Source organism: Pan paniscus, chromosome 16 (assembly GCF_029289425.2).
Source record: "Pan paniscus chromosome 16, NHGRI_mPanPan1-v2.0_pri, whole genome shotgun sequence".
Taxonomy (NCBI): domain Eukaryota; kingdom Metazoa; phylum Chordata; class Mammalia; order Primates; family Hominidae; genus Pan; species Pan paniscus.
The window spans coordinates 61,303,846-61,329,240 of NC_073265.2; the positions used below are offsets into that span (position 1 = coordinate 61,303,846).

Consider the following 25,395-nt stretch of genomic DNA (forward strand, 5'->3'; position numbering starts at 1 on the left):
ATTTTAAAAGCCTGTAATTCTAGCACTTTGGGAAGCCAAAGCAGGTGGATCGCTTGAGCCTGGGAGCTCAAGACCAGCCTGGGCAACATGGTAAAACTCCATCTCTACAAAAAATACAAAAATTAGCCAGGTGTGGTGGTACATGCCTATAATCCCACCTATTTGGGAGGCTGAGGTGGGAGAATTGCTTAAGCCAGGGAGGTTGACGCTCCCATTTATTTGCAGGGTTTTATGGCTACAGCATATTCTTCACTCACTGCACACATGACAGACACCTGTACATCTTCACCTGCATTGTATTTTCCTTGTATTTATTTGCCTAGTTCACTTTCTGGCAGTTTAAGATCCTCAGGAACTTCATCAGCTTCTGTCGGCAGGGAAAGGCAACTATCTTGAATGCATATCAGTTGATAATCATGTCTCTGAATATTTGGAACATCCACGTTGTGAATAGAAGGACAAATATCTTCTTCTTCTTTTTTTCCCATGAAAACAGCAATTCCAACAAGGTGAACCTTGGCATGACCATGTTTTCCAGTTTTGGAAGTTAACATCTTCACTATTTTGCATGGTTGTCCTTTGAACACCATGAAGCCACTTTTGCACAAGGTTGAGCACTGCATAGGGTAAGTGCTGGAAGCCCCAGCATCTCCAGTAGTTAAATCAATTTCGTACACCATGGTGAGCTGGGGAGATGGTAGTTTTTCCGTGGGAACTTTCAGTAGGCAAAGAGCTCCTTTCACCTGCGTACCTGCACAGGTCCCCTACAGCTGCAGAGCCGGTGGCAGCGGTGGCAGCCGCAGCAGTTGCCAATAAGGGAATATTATATAAAACTTTATGACAATAAATATGATAACTTAGATTAAGCAAGTTTCTTGAAAGACACAAACTACCAAAGCTTACTAAAAAAAAAAAACAGTAATAATAATAATCACATGAATAACTCTATATCTACTTTTAAAATTGAAACCTTGTTTAAAATTCTCCCATAAAAAACACCAGGTCCGGATGGTTTCATTAATGAATTCCAATACTGACAGTAAAAAAAAAAAACCAGTTCTACACAACTCTTCCAAAAATATAAGGAGAAAAGACTTCCCAATTCATCCTATGAGACTTGATAATTCTATCCATGCAAAAGATTGAATGCAAAAAAAAAAAGACATTAAAGAAAACAATGTTAGGCATGATGGTGCATGCCTATAATCTCAACTATTTGGAAGGCTGAAGCAGGAGAACCACTGAAGCCCAGGAGATTGAGACCAGCCTGGGCAACACAGTGGGATCCACTCTCAAAAAAATTTTTTTTAATGAGAAAGAAAACAATGTCCCTCATGATGTAATTCACATTAACAAAGTTTAAAATATAATCATCTCAATAAGACACAGAAATAACACTTGACAGAATGAATTTTGACATCCATTCCTGAAAAAAAGCTCTAAACAAGCTAGGAACAGAAGGGATCAAGCTCAATTTGACAGAGAATTTACAAAAATCCAACAGCTATCATTATAATTAATGGCTAAAGACTATATGTTTCCCCCTAAGATCAGAAATGAGACAAGGATGTTGCTTTCAACCACCTCTACTCAACATTATACTGGAGTAGCCAGTGAAATCAAGCAAGAAAAAAAAAAAAAAAGACTTCCAAACTAGAAAGTAAGAAAAACTTTTTATTCACAGACATGACTGACTATATGAAAAATCCAATGGAATCTATAAAAAAGCTGTTGCAGGGGTGGGCAGGTGTGGTGACTCATGCCTGTTATCCCAGCACTTTAGGAGGCCAAGACAGGAGAATCACTTGAGCTCAGGAGTTCAGGACCAGCCCGCCTAGGCAACATAGTGAGACCTCGTCTCTACTAAAAATTACAAAAAAACACAGCCGAGCATAGCAACACAGGCTGATAGTGCCAGCTACTCAGGAGGCTAACGTGAGAGGATCACTCGAGCCTGGAGATCGAGGCTGCAGTGAGCTATGATGACACCACTACACTCCAGCCTGGGCAATAGAGGGAGACCTTGTCTCAAAAAAAAAAAAAAAAAAAAGGTTAATGGCACTAATATTTAAGTCTAGCCAGGTTGCAGAAGATAAGATCAACGTGTAACTATCAACTGTATATCTATATACTAGCAACAAACAATTGAAAATTGTAGAACACCATTTATAATAACATCCTCAAAAATATTGAGAGATAAATCTTACCAAAGATGTAAAAGACCTGTACACTAATAACTATAAAATACTGCCAAGAGAAATTAAAGAACTTAATAAAAAGTTAAACACATACTTATCATCTGATCTAGTCATTCCATTGCTAGATATTTACTGAAGAGAAAAAAATGCATATGTCTACATAAACTTGAATGTAATAGCCAAAAATTAAAAACAACCCATATATCCATCAACGAGTGAACAGATCTAAAAAACTGTGATATCCCATGGAATACTATTACCTTAGCAACAAAAAGGAATGTATTATCGACATATGCAACAACATGGATAAATCTCAAAATAATTATACCAAGTGGGAGAAGCCAAATATAAAAGGGTACATACTATGTGGTTCCATTTATATAAAATGGTAGAAAATGCAAACTAATCTACAGTGACAGAAAGCACTTAACTGGTTTCCCACATATGGGTGGGCTGAGAGGAGCGTGAAAGAGGGATTACAAAGAGGTATGAGGAAACTCTGGGGATAATGGATATGTTCTTGACTGTGGTGGTTTCATGGGTATATACATGTCAAAGTTTATCATGTTATACACTTTAAATATACGCAGTTTACTGTATTTCAATTATACCTACAAAACATCTTTTAAAAAGACAACAAAGTAATATTACCTTTTCCTTTCAGGTCTAAAACAAACACTATATTCCCTTTCCTTTTTTTTTTTTTTTAAATTGGCAAGCAAAAACCGCATATATTTATGGTGTATAACATGATGTTTTCATATATGTCTGCAGCGTAGAATGGCAAAATCAAGCTACTTAATGTATGCATTACCTCACAATACTTATCATTTTTTGTAATGAGACTAATTAAAATCTTCTCTTGGAAATGTTCAAGTATAGGCTGGGGGCGATGGCTCATGCCTGTAATCCCAGCACTTTGGGAAGCCAAGGCAGGTGGATCACCTGAGGTTGGGAGTTCAAGACCAGCCTGACCAACATGGAGAAACCCCTACTCTACTAAAAATACAAAATTAGCCGGGTGTGGTGGCACATGCCTGTAATCCCAGCTACTCAGGAGGCCGAGGCAGGAGAATCCCTTGAACCTGGGAGGCAGAGGCTGCGGTGAGCCGAGATCGCACCATTGCACTCCAGCCTGGCAAGAAGAGCAAAATTCTGTCTCAAAAAAAAAAAAAAAGAAAGAAATTTTCAAGTATATAATGTATTGTTACTTACTATAGTCATCATGAAGTACAATAGATCCCTTGACCTTATTCCTCCTATATAACTAAAAAATTTGTGTCCTACAACCAACATCTCTCCAATCCTCACAGCCTTTAGTAACTACCACTTTGCTCTGTTTCTATGCATTCAACTTTTTCAAATTCCACATATAAGTGAGACTGTGGAGTACTTGTCCTTCTGTATTATCTTTCCTTTTGACATTGGATGGTATTACTTGTAAAACATCCCACAACTAAACATTTTTTCCCATATTCTCTACATTATTACAAGTTTCGATGCTAGGCACAGCTGTTAAGCTTGCAGAAATACAAATATATCAGCAAAAATATTTTCACCAACCATTACAATGCAGTTAGACACAACCTGACTCTGCTTTCTCCCCTTATACGGGGATATACAATGACTACAGTCATCTCTTTCTTTGCATCATTAATGACCCAAAGACATTCTCTTTAAAAAAAAAAAAATTACCACTGTCACACTCTTCAATCTTCCACACCACCTTTTTTTGCGTTCCCATCTTCCAGGTCCTCTTGGTTACTAAAAATAATGTCTACACTTCTATTTAGTTTTACTTCATCTTCTCACATCTATCAAATATTTTTTAAAGATATGTTTAAGAATAAGAACAGTATTTTTCTTTCTTTTTTTTAAATTGCTGCTCCTTGTGGAGCAGGGCTACGCTGCAGGCAGTGTGCCCAGAATAGCAAGAACAGTATTTCTATAGCTTCTCAGCCTTTTGGCTAAGATCAAGTACAGTTATGTTTTTATAGTTTAATATCTGGAATGTCTTCTATCCAAAGACAATTTTTTTTTTTTGAGATGGATTTTCGCTCTTGTTGCCCAGGCTAGAGTGCAATGGCATGATCTCAGCTCACCACAACCTCCGCCTCCCAGGTTCAAACAATTCTCCTGCCTCAGCCTCCCGAGTAGCTAGGATTACAGGCATGCGCCACCATGCCTGGCTAATTTTTTTGTATTTTTAGTAGAGACGGGTTTCTCCATGTTGGTCAGGCTGGTCTGGAACTCCTGACCTCAGGTGATCCACCCACCTAGGCCTCCCAAAGTGCTGGGATTACAGGCATGAGCCATTGCGCCCAGCCCTAAATGAGTTTTTGGAGCTGGGAGATGGAACAGTATCTTGCTTGATCTACTCCACACATCGACCTGGTATTGCAGTACCTCCAGGAATGGTACACCCCCCCACCTCAAAGGATAAAAATTAAAATTAAAATCAAAAATAAGATTTCTATATATTTACCTCAAGTACTGGTCCAGCTCCAAGAATAATCTGTTCTACTCCACTGGCAAATCCTTTCTGACTGAGAGCAGTAAGGTGGTGAATAAGAAAGTTTGTGCTTTGAGTCTTCCCAGAACCACTCTCTCCTGAAATCACGATGCACTGATTCTTTTTGCGCTGAAGCATGGCATGATAAGCTACATCAGCCACAGCATAAATGTGGGGCTCAAGTTTTCCCAGTTGGTGGTTATCATACATTTTGACATATTTGGGGTTATAAATAGGAAGAAACTTGAATGGGTTAATAACTATTAGAATACTGCCAACATAGGTATAAATTTTTTCATGCTTAAAGCGATTTCGTAGGTTTTCTAAGAGAGTTTTCTCATTCAAATCAGGTAAACTACATAAATCATCAAAGTCTTTCTGCTGAGGCTGTGGAAGAAAACCCCGTTCCATCATCCTGCGACGTTCTTCTGTTACCCGTAGCCATGACTGCAGGCTACCATAATGGATTGATCCATCAAGGTTTTTCTCTCTCAGAAGGAAGCGGTAGTCCTCTCCACTTAAGCGATTTTCCAGAGCCATTCGGGGCCACAACATCATTCGCTGAACTGGACAATCTGTTGGATTGAGAATCCATTCTTCTCCACCAAATTCCTTTACCTCTGCTAGAACATAACATTTTGTTTTGTCAAGATGAAGTTTGTTTATAAGAGACTCAATCACCTCAGCAGCTGTGGAGTTTTTTCTGGCAGGAATCGGACAGTAGATTGTCCCTTCTGAAATAGTCCCAGGATATATCCGTAATGTATGTTCATTATCTTCAAAGCGTCGTCTTCCTCCATCATTTATATTCATATTGGATCCTGTCCCATCAGCATGGATAGTATATGTTCAAAGTCGTGCAAACCATTTTCTTGGTAAAATAACTGTAACATAAAAGATGCAAAATATTTAGAAGTAAATACACATTGCTTTCTGATGCTCAAGAAAGAAAAGCTTAACAAGCATGTTGATTACATCTTCTAAAACACAAAATACTAACTCTTGTCTTAGCACAGCAACAGTTTCATTGAGACCACATAATATTAAGTTTCACTGTCCAAATCTAGGCACTTTCTAAAATAGTAACTTGCCAAAAAAAACATATATTTCAATGTTTTATTATACAAAAATCCAAAGAGTACAAAGAAAAATTATTTTTCCCCTGCTGTCTCAAATGTTTGTAAGGAACTTGGGATTAGAACCAAGTTCTTTCCTTATACTTAACAAAGACTGGATTAAGACAGAATAATCATGCAAATCTAATTGCCCTGTACCCAAAATTTCTTAAGGATAAAGCAAAAACAAGAAAGCATCCCAACAATGGAGCAAAAATTTTGTAAAATTTGTTAAAAACAGTAAGAAGATAGATAAACACAGAAATTACATAAAACCATGAAAATGATGAGAGAAACCAACTAAGGAGATAGACATATATTTTCAAGGAATTCTAGGCTCTGACTCACTCCCTCCCACAAGGTGGGAAGGAGAAGGGAGTTTGGCAAGAGTGACAAAAGAATCCTGCCCCTGACTTGCTAGGCAAATTTAACACAATTATACAACTAGGCACCACTACAAATTTTATTCAGCTTCCCTTTTTCCTTCAATGCTACCATTATATCTTTTTACCTAACCTTGTTTATTGCATTCCTTACAAGTATTCTGCATTTTCTTCCCATCTTCTCGAACCTCATATACAGTATATTACACTTCTAGAAGAATGATTTCAACTTTTATACCTCACTGAGAAAATAGTGATTTCCTTCAAATGGCTTCTCCAACTCAAAATTTATTCCTATCTTTACCTCATCTATCTTATTCCATTCCTGTCTTCTACTGAGAAAATATGCCCCACACACTTTCCAGGGCTGATAAAACCTGTTTCTTATCTTCATTAGTTAGTTATATGCCCCCAAAAAACTACTCTCATGTGTCATCAATATTTCCCTTATTTATTTCGTCCTTTAACATATAAGGATGATGTGCTATTAAAAAAATAATAAGAAGAAATACTTTCAGTTACTTCCTTTTTTTTTTTTTTTTTTTTGAGACAGGGTCTTGTTCTGTCACCCAGGCTAGAGTACAGCGGCATGATCTTGGCTCACTGCACCCTCCATCTCCCGGGCTCAGGTGATCCTCTCACCTCAACCTGGCTGGGACTACAGGTGTGCGCCACCTTGCCTGGCTAATTTTTGTATTTTTAGTAGAGATGGGGTTTCACCATGTTGCCCAGGGTACTATCTATCCTCTCATACTACTACATATTTGTCAAAGTCTTCTAATCAAGAAACTATTTTTTCCTTTTTGCCTAGATGGTCTTTCAAACACAGAGATTAATACAAAACATATAAAAAAAACCCAGCCATATAGGCCAGCAGTGGTGGCTCATATCTGTAATCTCAACACTTTGGGAAGCCAAGGCGGGCGGATCACCTGAGGTCAGGAGTTCGAGATCAGCCTGGCCAACATGGTGAAACCCTGTCTGTACTAAAAATACAAAATTAGCCAGGCGTGGTGGCACGTCCCTGTAATCCCAGCTACCCAGGGGCCTGAGGCAGGAGAATCACTTGAACCCGGGAGGCAGAGGTTACAGTGAGCTGAGGTCGCACCCCTACACTCCAGCCTGGGTGACAGAATGAGACTGTCTCAAAAAAAAAAAAAAAAAAAGAAATAAACTAGTGAGGAAAGGATAAACTATTCACTGTGGTACTGGTTCAATTGCTAATCTGAGTTGGAGTGAAGAAAATTAACAGTCCTATCTCATAGCATACTGAAAATAGATTCCATCTATGGATCTGTACCTATCAATCTGTTCTGGGCTCTATAGTCTGTTCCATAGGTCTATTTTTCCACCCCTGAACCTCTGTTAATTACTACAGTCCTATAATAAATTTTGGTATCTGAAGGGCACATTACCTTAATGTGTTGTTCTTTACAAATTTTACCTTGGCTATTTACACTACCATAAAAATGTTTAAGCTTGCATGTTTACTATCGTGAAAAAAAGCTTTTCAGATTTTAATACTGCATTGATTTTACAGATTAATATTGGACAGAACTGACATCTAATTGACTCTTCTCATTCATGAACACCATGCTGTTGGCTTTTAAAAATTACAACTATATTTTTCACTTCTAAAGTTTTTGTCATTTTCAAATCCACCTCATCTTTTTTCTGCCGATTTACATTTCAAAATTATTTATACTTAAGGGCTATTACTCCTTTTCTTTTTGAAAATCCTCAGTATGTAATTTAATATTTTTCAGACTAACACTGAAATGTCATCCAGACGGAACTGCTCTTATGGTTATTTCATATCTTCCTTAGCATGAGATGAGTTCATATATTTGAGAATTTAGCTTTACAAATGCACTTCTGATGGAACTTCTTTTGTTTTTCATACAAACACTTACTGAGAACATGTTTACTACTTTTTTAAGAGAACTACAGTATCATAAATATATTTTTTAAAATTAAAAATTTGGGTATTAAATGATCAATTGATATTCAAATTTCCAAATTTCCTCAGTTATCTCATAAATATTTTTCTTACAGATAGTCTAGCTGGAGATTCTGCTCTGCAATAACAGTGAGGATATACTCTGAGTTACCAAGTTCCTAGTTGTATAGCTATGTTTGCTTTCCTGAATCCCTAAGTGTTTGCTTCATATACGCTATGGCATCTGGCAGCAGTCAGCAGCAAATCTTCTTACAGCCAGGGAGGCTGTGACCTGTACCACTCCAGGAGATGTACTAAGTTAAGGGGTCCCCAACCTCTGGGCCATAGACTAGTGCCAGTCCATGGCCTGTCAGAAATTGGGCCGCACAGCAGAAGATGAGCAGCAGGCAAGTAAGCATTACTGCCTGGGCTCTGCCTCCTGTCAGATCGTCAGCAGCATGAGATTGTCATAGAAGCATTAAGCACTATTGTGAACTGCATATGCAAGGGATCTAAACTGCATGCTCCTTATGAGAATCTAACTAATGCCAGAGAATCTAACTAATCATCTAATACCTGATGCTCTGAGGCAGAACAGTTTCATCCCAAAACCATCCCCTACTACCCCATCTGTGGAAAAATTTTCATCTATGAAACCAGTCCCTGGTGCCAAAAAGGTTAAAGACCACTGTACTAAGTAACTACAATCTAATCCCTAAAGTTGTATAATATGGCAGCCCTGGAAGTAAACTTAGAAACATCTTTTTTAACAGGAGTCCTATCTTGGATCACTGTTTCCAACAATAAGCCCAACTCTAATTACACTTCCCCATTACTTCAAAGCAGCCAAAACCACACCTGCTCCTTCCTGAAACATAGAAGTGTTTACCTTTTTTGAGTCCTAGTTTTGTCAGTTTGGTTTTATCTTTGTTATTTTATCAATTACTGCTTTGTGGTTGTTGTTTTTTTTTTTACAAAAAGGAGGGTTTGTCTCAAAATACCACTCAGAAATCCATCTTGATCACAAGCCAGTCCTTGCTAAACAGCTTGGAAAATCTGTATTTGCAAATCCGAGACACGAGCTTTCATCAAAATCATCTGGGGAGCTTTTTCAAAACGTACATTACCAGCCGGGCGCGGTGGCTCACACCTGTAATCCCAGCACTTTGGGAGGCCGAGGCGGATAGATCACGAGGTCAGGAGATCAGGACCATCCTGGCTAACATGGTGAAACCCCATCTCTACTGAAAATACAAAAATTAGCCGGGCATGGTGGTGGGCACCTGCAGTCCCAGCTACTCCAGAGGCTGAGGCAGGAGAATGGCGTGGACCCGGGAGGCAGAGCTTGCAGTGAGCCAAGATCATGCCACTGCACTCCAGCCTGGGTGACAGAGTGAGACTCTGTCTCTAAATAAATAAATAAATAAATAAACAAACAAACAAACAAACAAACAAATTTTTTTAATGTACATTACCAGGCTCAACAATAGTTATGAGTTGAGGAAATGTAGGTAATTCTGTTATTGCTGGTCCAGAAAATAGTATTTGAAAATCACTGTATTCCAAAGTATTTGGGAACTCACTTTCTACTCCCTTACCACTCTTTCCACATAGCAAGCTACTTGACAATGCTCCGGAGAAGTCACGAAATTCCACAGAGTTGGTAATCCAAAGGTCTTTCCTCATTCTTCATTTTAACACACCACACTATGGCATGACTAAAGCAGCCAATTTCTCGTTCTTGAAAGTGTACTCACATAGTTATTTTTCTTGTAGTCTTCCTGATAGTCTTGCTCTTTTTCTGACTCACTCCTACAGCTCCTTTTCCATTAACTCACTTTATTTTGTTGTTGTTTTGTTTTTGTATTTGTTTTTGTTTTATAGAGCCAGGGTCTGTCTCTGTCATGCAGGCTGGAGTACAGTGGCACAATCATGGCTCACTGCAGCCTCAACCTTCTGGACTCAAGTGATCCTCCTGCCTCAGTCTCCCGAGTAGCTGGGACTGTAAGTGCATGCCACCGATGGCAGCAGCGGCCCATCTACAGCGGCCACTGCATGACATCAGCTGCAGTGGGGGAGGTGCAGCCAGGACTGCAGGCTCCATGGAGGCAGCAGAAGCCAGGAACAGGTGGGAACCCCGCCACCTTCTGAGTTGACAGGGCAGGAGTTTCACGCTCCCTAGGTGCAGCTGTGGCCACCCGCCCAGTGGGCTGCAGACCCGGGCATCACTGTGCTCTTGGGGGATGGGAGCAGGCAGGAGCCCCACCCTCCCAGGCACAGCTGCAGCCGCCCAAGCTGCAGCTGCAGACCCAGGCATCTCTGCACCCTCAGAGGCCTGGGAAGGCCCCCCGCCCAGTCCCTGCAGGCTCAGAGGTGTTTGCTCCCACTGCCTGGCCTCTCCTCACTCCCAGCACCCACTCCAATCTCAGAGAAAGGTTGGTTCCGAGCCTGGGCACTGTCACAGCCTGGCCAAGTGTGCACACGCTCCAGATAGCACTGATACACCAGCCCCTTGCCACCTTGGCCCCCTCTAAACTTTGGGTGCCTACAAACACTAGAGGGAGGCTGAGGGGGTACTGAGGGCAGCTCAGTACCTGTAGGCACCCCCTGTCACAAACAGCCTGGGCACCATGAACAGCAGCAGGAGGCAGGCAGGCTCCTGGGCAAAAGGAGGCAGGTCCCTGGTGAAACCCCACCTTCAAGCCAGGGAAGGCCTGAAGCCTGGGGACCAGGCTTTCCATTGGCACCCGATGACCAGAATGGGAACTTGTGGTGCTTTCTCCAGGCCCACCCATGGTTGTCAATGAACCAATCAGTACACACACCCTCCCTGCTGAGACCTATAAAAGCCTGAACTCAGCCAGACTTGGGGAGACAACCACCTGCCAGTTGCAGAGAAAAGGTGCCCACCCCAGGGTCTCCTCTCTGCCGGGAGTTGAGAAGATGACAGGACAACCAGCTGCAGGGAGAAGCTACCCACCCCAGGGTCTCCTCTGCTGAAAGCTGAAGAGATATCCAACTACCAGCTGCAGTGAGGAGCTACCCACTCCACGGTCTCCACTCTGCTGACAGCTGAACACTCATCAGGACACCCTGGCTGCAGAGAGGAGCTACCCACTGCGAGTCTCCTCTGAGCTGTTCTATCACTCGATAAAGCTCCCCTTCACCTTGCTCACCTTCCACTTGTCCGTGTACCTCATTCTTCCTGGGTGCAGAACAAGAACTCAGGACCTGCCAAATGGCAGGACTAAAAGAGCTGTAACACAAACAGGGCTGAAATACGCCCCTTGTTCGTCCCATTGTAGGCAACAGAAGGAGAGAAGAGAGAAGGAGAAAAGAGCTAAGGCCCTTCATGGAGTCCAGACCTGGGGGCTCCCCAAGCCAGGGCTCTGACACCCTCTTTGGGGCGCTGCGGTTCCTGGCATCTTCAAGCTTCCGAGCACCACTGCATTCCCCAGTGCCAGCCGTGGAAGCTGCTTGAGGTATGCCTGATCCACAGCCTTGCAAGGAAGCCAGCGCCTATGCCAGCACCCGGAGCTGCCTGCCCCGCTGCAGCCAGCATGCTCGGTTGTGTAGAGTGGCCAAACCCCTCGCTCACTCACACACCCTCCTTTGGTAGGTGTGGGATCCAGGCTGGTAGTGCAAGCCAAACACAGCCTGCCATTCAGAGTGATCAGAATAAGCCCAGCAGGCCCAAGAAAAACTCAGGCAGAGGCGCCAGTGGCCACAGACGTTTCCAGCCGGAAAAGTATCACCCCAAGAAGTATCACCCCATAGCAAGAGATGGAATGCTGCCCAGGCCGGTCCACAAAGCCAAAAACTTTTACTATATGCTCCTTTACAGGAAAATTTTGCTGACGGTTGTTCTAGGGTAGCCACTAAAAAAGACTTTTTTTTAGGCTGGGCCTGGTGGCTCACGCCTATAATCCCAGCACTTTGGGAGGCCGAGGCAGGCGGATCACTTAAGGTCAGGAGTTCGAGACCAGCCTGGCCAACATGGTGAAACCCTGTCCCTATTAAAAGTACAAAAAAAAAATTAGCCAAGCAGGGTGCTGCGTGCCTGTAATCCCAGCTACTCAGGACGCTGAGGCAGGGGAATCGCTTGAACTCAGGAGGCGCAGGTTGCAGTAAGCCAAGATCACACCACTGCACTCTAGCCTGGGCAACTAAGTGAGACTCCGTCTCAAAGGAAAAAAAAAAGGTTTTTTAAGTGTAACTTTCCATGTGGCACATATACACCACGGAATACTATGCAGCCATAAAAAAGAATGAGATAATGTCCTTTATAGCAATATGGATGGAGCTGGAGGCCATTATCCTAAGCAAACTAACGCAAGAACAGAAAACCAAACACCACACTTATAAATGGAAGCTAAAAACTGAGTAGCCATGAACACAAAGAAGGGAGCAACAGACACAAGAGCCTACTTGAGGGTGAAGGGTGGAAGGAAGGCGAGGATCAGAAAACTACCTATCGGGTACTGTGCTTATTACCTGGGTAACAAAATAATCTGTACACCAAACCCCTGAAACACACAATTTATCTAAAGAACCAACCTGTACATGTACTCCTGAAACTAAAAGTTAAAAATAATTATGTATAACTTTCCAACTAGTAGAGTGAAAAAACAGAATAATGAGTTCAAAAGAAAGCAAGAAAGGAGAAAAGAAAAAAGTCAGAATAGGTAGATCAAATAGAAAACAAATAGTAAAGTTTTAAAGCTAAATACAAAGTAATTATATTATATTACATGTAAATGCTCCAGTTAAAAGACAAAGATGGTCAAAGTTTTAAAATTCAACTATCTGCTGTTTTCAGTAGACACACATCTATAACATAAGGATACAGAATCAGAAAGTATTTTTTTAAAAGGAGAAGAAATACCATGCAAACACTAGCCAAAAGAAAGCTGGTATAATCAAAATAACATCAAGCAAAACAGGAAAATAAAATTGAATTAAACATCTCTTAAGGGTTTTTTTAGCCCTTCCATACTATTATTTTAGGCTTAGGCCTGAGACAAAGGTCTCTGGATATCACTGGTATTCTTGAAAAGAAGTACAAAACAGAAAAAGATTACAAGAAGTTAAGGAGGAAGCCACAGAGTGGCAAGTAAGTAGCTAGCAGATGCTGATCGAATCTGCTACAAAGAAAGCAGGAGTAGGGCCAGGCGCAGTGGTTCACATCTGTAATCCCAGCACTCTGGGGGGCCGAGGCGGGCGAATCACAAGGTCAGGAGTTCGAGGCCAGCCTGGCCAAGATGGTGAAACCCCACCTCTACTAAAAATACAAAAATTAGCCAGGCGTGGTGGTGTGCGCCTGTAGTCCCAGCTGCTTGGGAGGCTGAAGCAGGAGAATCACTTGAACCCAGGAGGCAGACGTTGAAGTGAGTAAAGTGAGTAGAGATCGTGCCACTGCACTCCAGCCTGGAGACACAGCGAGACTCTGTCTCAAAAAAAAAAGAAAAAAGAAAAAAAGCAGGAGTATTGTGAGTGAAATGTTTATTAGTCAGCGGGCTTGGGAACACAACTGTATGATTATAAATAAGATCAAGCAAGGAAGCAGAAACTAAAAACTGAAGAAAAAGAAGGTCTAACTGGTAAGCCAAAGTTCCTTGGTAAGCAAGACTAAATGAGATTAAGGTCAAAGGTGGACAGATGTCTCTCAGAAAGGAAAAAAAAAAGGACACTTTTACTGAAAGAATTAAAAAAAAAAAAAGATGGGCAGAGAAACAGAATTTGAGATAAGATGTGACGAGACTGTATATCAGCTAATCATTACTAGAAAGAATATAAAAGCCCAAGTTTTACCTATGGCAGATCAATGTCAAGTAAAAGCAAAAGTGGGTGCTGAAAGAAAACATATTTTGTACCATTTCAGTTGAATAAAATGTAATGGAAGAAATAAATTATCAGGCTGGGCACAGTGGTGCATGCCCATAGTCATAGCTATTTGAAAGGCTGAGGTGGGAGGATTGCTTGAGCACAGGAGTTCAAGACCAGCCCGGGAAATATACCAAGACCCCATCTCTAAATAAATAAAATGTTAATAGTTGGCAGGCCACATGTAGAATGAAAACCTCTCACCTTATACAAAAATCAACTCAAAATGGATCAAGGACTTAAATCTAAGACCTGAATAAAAATTCTACAAGATAATGTCAGAAAAACCCTCCCAGGCCTTGGCTTAGGCAAAGACTTTATGACCAAGAACCCAAAAGCAAATGCAACAAAAACAAAGATGAATAAATGGGACTTAATTAAAGAGCCTTTGCACAGAAAAAGAAAAAATCAGCAGACAACCCACAGAGTGTAAGAAAATCTTCACAATGTGTATATCCAATAAAGGACTAATATCCAGAATCTACAAGGAACTCAAACAAACTAGCAAGAAAAAAACAAACAATCCCATCAAAAAGTAGGCTAAGGACATGAATAGACATCTCAAAAGAAGATACACAAAAGGTCAACAAACATGAAAAAATGCTCAACAGCATTAATGATGAGGAAAATGCAAAACAAAATAACAATGTGATACCACCTTACTCCTGCAAGAATGGCCATAAAAAAAATCAAAAAAATAATAGATGCTGGCAGGGATGTGGTGAAAAGAGAACACACTTTGACACTGATGGTAGGAATGTAAAATACATTCACTATATGTAAAATACAACCACTATAAAAAACAGCATGGAGATTCCTTAAAGAACTAAAAGTAGGGCAGGTGCGGTGGCTCATGCCTATAATCCCAGCACTTTAGGGGGCCAAGGCAGGTGGATCACCTGAGGTCAGGAGTTCGAGACCAGCCTGACCAACATGGCAAAACCCTATCCCTAATAAAAATATAAAAATTAGCTGGGCATGGTGGCACGGGCCTGTAGCCCCAACTACTCAGGAGGCTGAGGCACAAGAATCACTTGAACCCGGGAGGCAAAGGTTGTAGTGAGCCCAAATTACGCCACTGTACTCCAACCTGCACAACAGGGTATCACCCAGTTGCCACTACTAAGTATCTACCCAGAGAAAAAGAAGTCATTTATACAAAAAAAGATACTCCCACAGGCATGTTTATAGCAGCACAATTCACAACTGCAAAAATATAGAACCAGCCCAAATGCCCATCAATCAATGAGTGGATAAAGAAATTGTGGTCAATATACACCATGGAATACTACTCAGCCATAAAAAGGAACAAAATAATGGCATTCACAGTGACCTGGATGGAACTGGAGACCATTAATCTAAGTGAAGTCACTCAGGAATGCAAAACCAAACATCGTATGTTCTCGCTCATAAGCAGGAGCTAAGCTATGAGGATTCAAAGGCGTAAGAATGACACAGTGAACTTTGGGGACTTGGGGGAAAAGGTGGGAGGTGGGTGAGGGATAACAAATTGGGTATAGTGTATACTGCTCAGGCGATAGGTGCACCAAAATCTCAGAAATCACCACTAAAGAACTTACTCAGCCGGGCGCAGTGGCTCACGCCTGTTAATCCCAGTACTTTGGGAGGTCGAGGCAGGCAGATCACCTGAGGTCAGGAGTTCAAGACCAGCCTGGCCAACATGGCAAAACTCCGTCTCTACTAAAAATACAAAAATGGCTGGGCACAGTGGCTCACACATGTAATCCCAGCACTTTGGGAGGCCGAGGCGGGCGGATCACCTGAGGTCAGGAGTTCAAGACCAGCCTGGCCAACATGGTGAAACCCTGTCTTTACTAAAAGTACAAAAATTAGCCAGGCATGGTGGGTGCCTATAATCCCAGCTACTCAGGAGGCCAAGGCAGGAGAATTGCTTGAACCTGGGAGGCGGAGGTTGCAGTGAGCCGAGATTGCACCACTGTACTCCAGCCTGGGCGACAAGAGCAAGACTCTGTCTCAGGAAAAAAAAAAAAAAAAAAAATTAGCCAGGTGTGGTGGCACATGCCTGTAATCTCAGCTATTTGGGAGGCTGAGGCAGAATCGCTTGAACCCGGGAGGCGGAGGTTGCAGTGAGCAGAGATCACACCACTGAACTCCAGCCTTGACGACAGAGCAAGACTCCATCTCAAAAATAAAAATTAAAAATAAAAAAAACTTACTCATGCAACCAAGCATCACTTGTTCCCCAAAAAACTATGAAAATAAAAAATAAAACATAACGTGAATTATTGTATGACACACTAGTATATGTGTATCAGCTTAGCCTTACCAGTAAGTACTCTGTACCTTCTTCAAAATTACTGTTTTCCTTTGAAAAACTATTTCTCCTCCTTGTCATTCCATCTTTGTCATCGAACGTAGTTTGAATGAACTGACCTCATTCCCCAGATAAGGGAGAAGAGAGACATTTGCTGTGACCCAGGCCCAGTCAATTTATTTCATTACTCTTAGCCACAGTGGCTGATTACTGAGATTCTGTACTGGAATTTTTGCTGCAACTATCGGAAAAGAAGCTTTCTTCCCACACCAGGGCCGCTAAGCTAGAAAGATCTAAACCTACAGCTGCTGGCAGCCATATTCCCTGAAAGCATAAAAGAAGCCTCTGCAATAAAAGAAAATGAAACTAACACACACAGCAAAATCTTATCAACATATTTGGGCCACTGAATCCAGTTGTGCCTCAAATAAGCTAGACCACTGAAATTCCTTGTTAAGTGTGCCAATCAATTCCCTTTTATTCCCTGAGCCACTCTGAGGTAGGTTTCTGTTCTCTACAATCAAAAGAACCCATTATAATGGGTGGTATTTCAGTGCAATACCCTTTGAGGATACAGGTCGCCCTTGTTATCCAAATTCCTGATTTCAAAAAATCTCACAACCTAAACTCAAGAACCAAATACGTTTGAGTAAACTTCTGGAATTTCCTTCATTATCTTGTTATTTGCTATCCAAACTTTAGGAAACAAATAGATTCAAATAAGGCAGTACCCCCTGACATTCAAATTCACTATCCAAACTGAAGAATTAAGCAAACATGAATAGTGGGAGATAGTTGTAAAGTCAACCATGCAGAAATATGGAAAAGAATTTATAACGTAAAATTTTAAAATCTAGAAAATTGCACATAAAGGTATACATATATTTTAAAATGGGTTAAAACACTGGGCTTTTGGGAAATCTTCACATTTTCCATCTATAGTTACAATCAAAAATAAGTTTGATATACATTACCTAATTTGAGTTGAACAGCAATTCTTAGACAAAAATAAACTATTACCTTTCAAATCAGAAAATCAAGACCTAAACAGCAAAAAAAAACTATGAAAATATATGATAAAGATGACATTTCAAGTCAGCAGAGAAAAAAGGATTACTAAATAAATGATGTGGGGATAGCTGACCATAAGAATAAAACAATACACGTAAAGAACTAAGCACATTACTGGCATTTATATAGCAATCAGACAATGCTGTATCTTTTATATAGAAAATTATTTAATATTCTTTTTATTCTCTATCTCAATGTAGACACTTCAAAAGTATATGCTAACAGTATATGCTAACGTGGTAAGAAAGTTGCTGTGGTTTAGCAGGGTGTGGTTCAGAATAGGCCAGCTTATGATGTTATTCACTGGACTGAGTTAGAAGGGACTAATTATAGAGGAAAACTGTGGTGAAGAAAGAAAACAGGGAATAAAGAGTTTCCTTTAAACTAGAAGTTCAGTTAAAGAAATTAAAAAGTACCTAAGGATTTTTAATGCAGTGTTCTGTGCAGTGTTCTGCAGTGTGTTATTAAAATTTACTTTTCAAAATACATACATTAATTTTGTTTTTGCTTTTTTATCAAATCCCCAAGGTTATTTTCTTTAAAAAAAAAAAAAAGTGTCCTTTCTCTTTATGCGTGCTTTATCATAGGGCTCTACTGATAAATGTTAGTAAGAAAGATCATACATTGTTGGCCAGGCATGGTGGCTCATGCCTGTAATCCCAGCACTTTGGTAAGTCAAGGCAGGTGGATCGCTTGAGGTCAGGAGTTTGAGACCAGCCTGGCCAACATGGTGAAACCCCATCTCTACTAAAAAAAAAAATATATATACAGGCCGGGCGTGGTGGCTCACACCTGTAATCCCAACACTTTGGGAGGCTGAGGCAGGCGGCTCACAAGGTCAGGAGTTTGAGACCAGGCTGGACAACATGGTGAAATCCCGTCTCTACTAAAAATACAAAAAAAAAAATTAGCCGGGTGTGATGGCATGCGCCTGTAATCCCAGCTACTCAGGAGGCTAAGGCAGGAGAATCGCTTGAACCTGGGAGGCAGAGGTTGCAGTGAGCCAAGATCATGCCACTGCACTCCAGCCTGGGTGACAGAGTGAGACTTTGTCCCAAAAAAAAAATAAATAAATAAATTAGCCGGGCATGGTAGCACGTACCTATAGTCACAGCTACTGAGGCATGAGAATCGCCCGAACCTGGAAGGCAGAGGTTGCAGCGAGTCAAGACTGAGCCACTGCACTCCACCGTGGGTGACAGAGTGAGATTCTGTCAAAAAAAAAAAAAAAAAAGGAAAGGGAAGGAAAGAAAAGGAAAAGGAAAAGAAAGGAAAGGAAAAGAAAAAAGATTATACATTGTCATCCAGTAGCAAGAAAAGTAGAACTGAATCAAGCAAATGTATTATACATTTAAAAAGTAAAAAAGAAAAAAAATCGAACTTTAATGTTGAAAAAATAACTCAAACCAAAGGCCTCATAGTACATACAGAAAACACTGTAATATCAAAGGCAAGATCTATTTGAGAAAACATTACTGATTTGCGTACAGCTATAAATATCATAGGGGAGAGCTATTAAACATTTTGAATTTATTTTAGATAAATAACTATGGGGAAGTTGTGTTCATGACCTACTATTCAAGTTTCTTCATTCTTTAGTGCTTACAATTAGAATGTTCCACAAATAAATATAGTCACTACCATACAAATGTTTAATCACATATATAAACACATATATAACTTATTTAGATATGTAAACTTTGCAAACTATGTATTTAGAAGTAAATTTTCTTTTTAAAAGCCCCCAAATACTCTTTTTACAAACCCATTTCCTCCTCTTCCTAGGCACACAACTAGACTTTATTTCCCAATCTTCCCTGGGGTTATATGTGGACATATGATCAAGTCCTAGGCAAATGGTATGTGGGGCAGAGATTATGCACATTCTCTCCAGATTGAGCCAAAATACCTCTAAAAGGATCTGCCTTTCCTAGTCTGCTATAAGAATGGAGACAACCTGGGGAAAAGCTCTAAGGCCCTCAGGGACACAGAGCCACTAGAGGGAAGGAGTCTGGGTCCCAAAGGACCACATAGAGAAGAGTGTCTACCATCACCCCACCTCCAACCACCTAAATTGGACTGTGATGTAAATGAGAAACACACTTTACTTGTATAGAGCTGCTGATATTTGGAGGTTGTTTAGGTATAGTAGTTGGACTACCGTGACTAATGCACTACTGTAAACATTTTCTAAACCCTCTCCTATAAGGAATCCTGTCAGGAAATTCCTCTTATATTCAATCCATCAAAAAGCACTATAGGTCTGCCTTTAAAATACATCCTGAACCTATTTTCTTATCATTCCCATCTCCACCACCTACTTCAAGCCCTATCGTTCTCTCACCTGAATTAGTGAAAAAGCATGGTATCCTTCCTTCTATCATTGCTCTACTATAGTCTATTTTTCCACACAGCAGAGAGAGTCACCCTTTTTAAAGGAAAATCACACCACGCCACTCTACTTCAATGGCTCCCCTTAACACAAATAAAACTGAAAGCTCTTACTGTGGTCTAAAAGGGCCTACATTATTTCATCCCCTCAACTTTCATCTTTCTCTCACTCCACTGAAGCCTCAGTGGTCTTTTTTTTCTGTTTTTAAGTTTATTCCTAATTCAGAATCTTTACACTTCCTTCCTGGTCCCCTACTTGGACCTTCTTTCATATCACTGAGGTCTCTGTTCAAATTTCAAATCCTCAGCAAAGGTTTTCCTTAGTATACTATCTAAAATAATCCTCTATCCCCCATCTTCCATCACTCTATTCCCCTTATCCTGATTTATTTTTATCAGAGAATTTAATGTATTACCTAAAATTATATTTTTATTTGGATTTTTTTGGTTTATTGTCTTATTTCTCCATTAAAAAGTAAGTGGCTTCATCCTTCCCATCATGGGTATCCACAGCTCAAAAATTTATTTGTTGAAGAAATAAATTCACATACACATTAATCTATTTTAGCAATCATTTTTCTTGCTTAGTCATTTTACTAAAATTCACTACATAGCTTCTCCCCTTTTCCTTTCTCATCTATTTTCATGCATAATATAAATACACTGCTTTATTTGACTTCCTTTAAGAGCTCTTTTCAACATTAATTTGACAATGCCTAACTTTAAAAAATGAGCAAGTATCAAAGTCCTTTCCTAAGGAAGTAATCAATCAATGATGCTGATTCAATAAGCATGCCTACCAATAAGGATGGAAGAAGAGTGGCCATTTCATGCAGCCATCTTTAACCTCAAGAATACTGCTAAATCATAGAGTTCCCATAACCCTAGTAATGGAGCAAGAAATAAGAAAATGAGGCTGGGTGCAGTGGCTCACATCTGTAATCCCAGCACGTTTGGAGGCTGAGGCAGGTGATCAACTGAGGTCAGGAGTTCAAGACCAGCCTGGCCAATATGGCGAAACCCCGTCTCTACTAAAAATACAAAAATTTGTGGGTGGTGGCAGGTGCCTGTAACACCAGCTACTCTGGAGGCTGAGGCAGGAGACCCACTTGAACCCGGGAGGCAGAGGTTGCAGTGAGCTGAGGTCGCACCACTGCACTCCAGCCCAGGCGACAGAGCAAAAACTCTCTCTCAAACAAACAAAAAAAGAAAATGAAAAAAAAAAAATTAAACTATGAAGAATGGATAAGCAGTTATATTCACATATTAACATCCACATAATAAAATATTACTCAACAACAAAAAAGAATGAACTACTGATATCACAACAGTTAAAACACTATGTTAAACAAAAGAAGTCAGAAACAAAAAGCACATAGGTATGATTACCCCATGAACAGACAAAACTAACCCACAATGACAGAAATTAAAACATATAGGTGGAGAGAAGAGGGACGAGGCAAGATGGCCGAATAGAACCCTCCAGCAATCACCCCCAGCCCCCAAAAGGAGCACCAAATTGCACAACTATCCACACAAGAAAGCACCTTCATAAGAACCAAAAATCAGGTAAGTGATCACAGAATCTGGTTTTAACATCTTATCAAGAAAAGAGCCGCTAGACAAGGCAGTTGAGGAGGAGGGAGCGCTTGAGGGGGACTGGCCTGGCGTGCACTCCGCACCTCGGGGACGTTATTGAGCGTGGAACGGCTGCTTTTGGAAGACTATCGCCCAGAAGAAAAGATGTTTGGTTTTCACAAGCCAAAGATGTACCAAAGTATAGAAGGCTGCTGTATTTGCAGAGCTAAGTCCTCCAGTTCTTGATTCACTGACAGTAAACACTATGAAAAGGACTTCCAGAGCTGTTTTGGATTGCATGAGACTCGTTCAGGAGACATCTGCAATGCCTCTGTCCTGCTTGTGAAAAGATGGAAGAAGTTGCCAGAAGGATCAAAAAAAAAACTGGCATCATGTGGTAGATGCAAGGGCTGGACCCAGCCTAAAGACTACATTGAAACCAAAGAAAGTGAAAACTCTATCTGGGAACAGGATAAAAAGCAACCAGATCAGTAAACTGCAGAAGGAATTTAAATGTCATAATTCTGATGCTCACAGTACCACCTCAAGCGCCTCCCCAGCTCAATCTCCTTGTTACAGTAACCAGTCAGATGACGGCTCAGATACAGAGATGGCTTCTGGTTCTAACAGAACACCAGTTTTTTCCTTTTTAGATCTCACATACTGGAAAAGACAGAAGATATGTTATGGGATCATCTATAAAGGCCGTTTTGGGGAAGTTCTCATTGACACACATCTCTTCAAGCCTTGCTGCAGCAATAAGAAAGCAGCTGCCGAGAAGCCAGAGGAGCAGGGGCCAGAGCCTCTGCCCATCTCCACTCAGGAGTGGTGACTGAGGTTTTTATGTAGAAGGGGAACAAAAAAAAACATCTGAATTTTGAAAAACCACAAAGCAACAAACTGACCCTCTTTTTTTTTTTTTGAGATGGAGTTTTGCTCTTGTTACCCAGGCTGGAGTGCAGTGGCGTGATCTTGGCTCACTGCAACTTCCGTCTCCCAGGTTCAAGTGATTCTCCTGCCTCAGCCTCCCAAGTAGCTGGGTTTATAGGTGCCCGCCACCAGACCTGGCTAATTTTTTAGTTTTAGTAGAGATGGGGTTTCACCACGTTGGCCAGGCTGGTCTTAAATGACCCTCTTATTTTTAACTTGGATACCTGCTATTCTGCCAAAAGACAATTTCTAGAGTAGTTTTGAATGGGTTGATTTCCCCCACTCCCACAAATTCTGAAGCCAGTGTCTAGCTTACTAAAAAAAGAGTTGTACATAATATTTAAGATGCTGAGTATTTCATAGGAAAGCTGAATGCTGCTGTAAAGTGCTCTTTAGTCTTTTTTTTTTTTAATCCCCTTCTAATGAATGAAACTAGGGGAATTTCAGGGGACAGAGATGGGATTTGTTGTATGATCAACTGTATGTAGTTTTTAGTCTTTCTGTATTGAGAAGCAGTTGTTGGGGCATTTTTAAGATGCCTGGCTACTCTTTTTTTCCCTCATGATAATAAATTTCTCATAACTCAGTAACGTGAACTTGCCCCTAGAGGTAGTCGTAATAATTTTGAAATATTAAGGTCTTGCCAAGCTTCTGATGATTCAAACCTGTACTACTGATTATTAAGCAGGACAGACTGAGCTTTCTGTTGCAAATACCTTGGAGGAGAAAGTAATTTCTAAATATACAGAGAGGTAACTTGACTATATATGTTGCATCCTGTGCCTCCCTTCATATTAATATTTGATAAAGATTTTAATTTATGTAAAACTTCTAAAGCAGAATCAAAGTTCCTCTTGGGGAAATGGCAAGTCTTTAGGACAGGCGAGACCCTGTATGAATAGTACCAAAGCATTACCGCATGGTAGAGAACACACTCAATTAAAAATGTTAAGCTATCTGAAAAATAAAATGTGCAAGTCTTCAGGATGGCACAAAACAAAGGTTAATGCTTCTTGGGGCACATTTCTTAGAAGGCTTGCTGAGTGTGTAAATATAATCGACTTTTGTTTGTGTTACATGACTTCTGTGACTTCACTGAAAATCTGCACAATTCAGTTTCAGCTATGGATTACTTCAGTTGACCTTTGTGAAGGTTTTTTATCTGTGTAGAATGGGTGTTTGACTTGTTTTAGCCTATTACGTTTTTATTTTCTTTCACTCTGTATTAAAAGTAAAACTTACTAAAAGAAAAGAGGTTTGTGTTCACATTAAATGGTTTCGGATTGGCTTCTTTTAGTGAGGCTTTCTGAACATTGAGATATCCTGAACTTAGAGCTCTTCAATCCTAAGATTTTCATGAAAAGCCTCTCACTTGAACCCAAACCAGAGTACTCTTACTGCCTCTTATCTAAATGTTCAGGAAAGGCATCGTCAGTTCAGTCTTTTCAGAATGAGGGAGAAACATTTGCCTGCCTTGTAATAACAAGACTCAGCGCTTGTTTTTTAAACTGCATTTTAAAAATTGGATAGTATAATAACAATAAGGAGTAAGCCACCTTTTATAGGCACCCTGTAGTTTTATAGTTCTTAATCTAAACATTTTATATTTCCTTCTTTTGGAAAAAACCTACATGCTACAAGCCACCATATGCACAGACTATACAGTGAGTTGAGTTGGCTCTCCCACAGTCTTTGAGGCGAATTACAAAAGTCCAGCCATTATCATCTTCCTGAGTTATTTTGAAATGATTTTTTTGTACATTTTGGCTGCAGTATTGGTGGTAGAATATACTATAATATGGATCATCTCTACTTCTGTATTTATTTATTACTAGACCTCAACCACAGTCTTCTTTTTCCCCTTCCACTGTCTTCTTTTTCCCCTTCCACCTCTCTTTGCCTGTAAGATGTACTGTATGTAGTCATGCACTTTGTATTAATATATTAGAAATCTACAGATCTGTTTTGTACTTTTTATACTGTTGGATACTTATAATCAAAACTTTTACTAGGGTATTGAATAAATCTAGTCTTATTAGAAAATAAAAAATAAAAGAGCCACTGGTGAGGGTAGGAAAGACAGTCTTGAACTGCCAACACCACCCCTGTCCTATCCTCTGGCAGCAGCCATGTTGTCCAGAGACAGAATCTGTGTACCTGTGGGAGAGATAGCACAGAGATTGTGGGACTTTGCATTGAAACTCAGTGCTGCCCCGTCACAGGAGAAAGCAGCACAGGGCAGAATTCAGCCGGCATCTATGGAGGGAGCATTTAGACCAGCCCTAATCAGAGAGGAATTGTCCATCCCAGTGGTTGGAACCTGAGTTCTGGCTAGCCCTACCATGGCAAGCTAAAGTACTCTGGGATCAAACATAAACTTAGAAGGCAGTCTAGGCCACTAGGACTTCAATTCCTGGGCAAGTCTTGGTGTTGTGTGCACTTGGAATCAGTGGACTTGAGGTGCACATGACCCAGTGAGACACCAGCTAGGGCAGCCCAAACAGTGCTTGCATTACCCCTCCCCCAGCACCAGGCAGCACAGCTTGTAGCTCCAGGAGAACCTCCTTCTGCTTAAGGAGAGGAAAGAGTCACGTTGTCTTACAACTTGGATATCAGCTCAGCCACAATACAGTAAAGCACCAAGCACAGTCCTGATGCCCCCATTCCAGGCTCTACATCCCAGATAACATTCCTAGACACACCCTGAACCAGAAAGGAACCAGCTGCCATGAAAGGAAAGACCCAGTCCTGGCAGGATTTATCAAATGCTGCCTAAAGGGTCCTTGGACCTTGAATAAACTTCAGTAGCCAGCAGTGGCCAGGCAGTACTCGCCATGGGCCTTGGGAGAGACCCACTACCATGCTAACTTCAGATGTAACCCAGTGCACTCCCAGCTGTAGTGGCCACCGTGAGAGACTCCTTCTGCCTGAGAAAGGAGAGAGAAGAGCAAAAACGACTTTGCCTTGCAACTTGGGTATCAACTCAGCTACAGTAAAATAAAGCACCAAGCAAACTCTTAAAGTCCCTGATTTTAGGCCTTAGCTCATGGACAGCATTTCCAGACCCACCCTGGGCCAGAAGGGAACCCATTGCTCTGA

At 40.8% G+C, this 25,395-nt stretch overlaps 1 protein-coding gene and 3 pseudogenes across 8 annotated transcripts in view; 2 read left to right on the plus strand and 2 right to left on the minus strand.

Annotated features, from left to right (window-relative positions):
- MYO9A (myosin IXA) overlaps positions 1-25,395 on the minus strand; it is a 298,032-nt gene that overhangs the window by 218,423 nt on the left and 54,214 nt on the right. For all 8 annotated transcript variants that reach the window (XM_008971877.4, XM_034939060.3, XM_008971875.4 and 5 more), the window contains one exon: positions 4,684-5,594. In XM_008971877.4, coding sequence (XP_008970125.3) covers positions 4,684-5,523 — 840 coding nt within the window. In that variant the 5' untranslated portion in view covers positions 5,524-5,594. The remainder of the gene's footprint in view (positions 1-4,683; positions 5,595-25,395) is intronic.
- LOC134729089 (eukaryotic translation initiation factor 5A-2-like) lies at positions 108-801 on the minus strand (annotated as a pseudogene).
- Positions 4,146-4,305, plus strand: LOC112437284 (U2 spliceosomal RNA; annotated as a pseudogene).
- Positions 5,768-25,361, plus strand: LOC134729088 (SIN3-HDAC complex-associated factor-like; annotated as a pseudogene).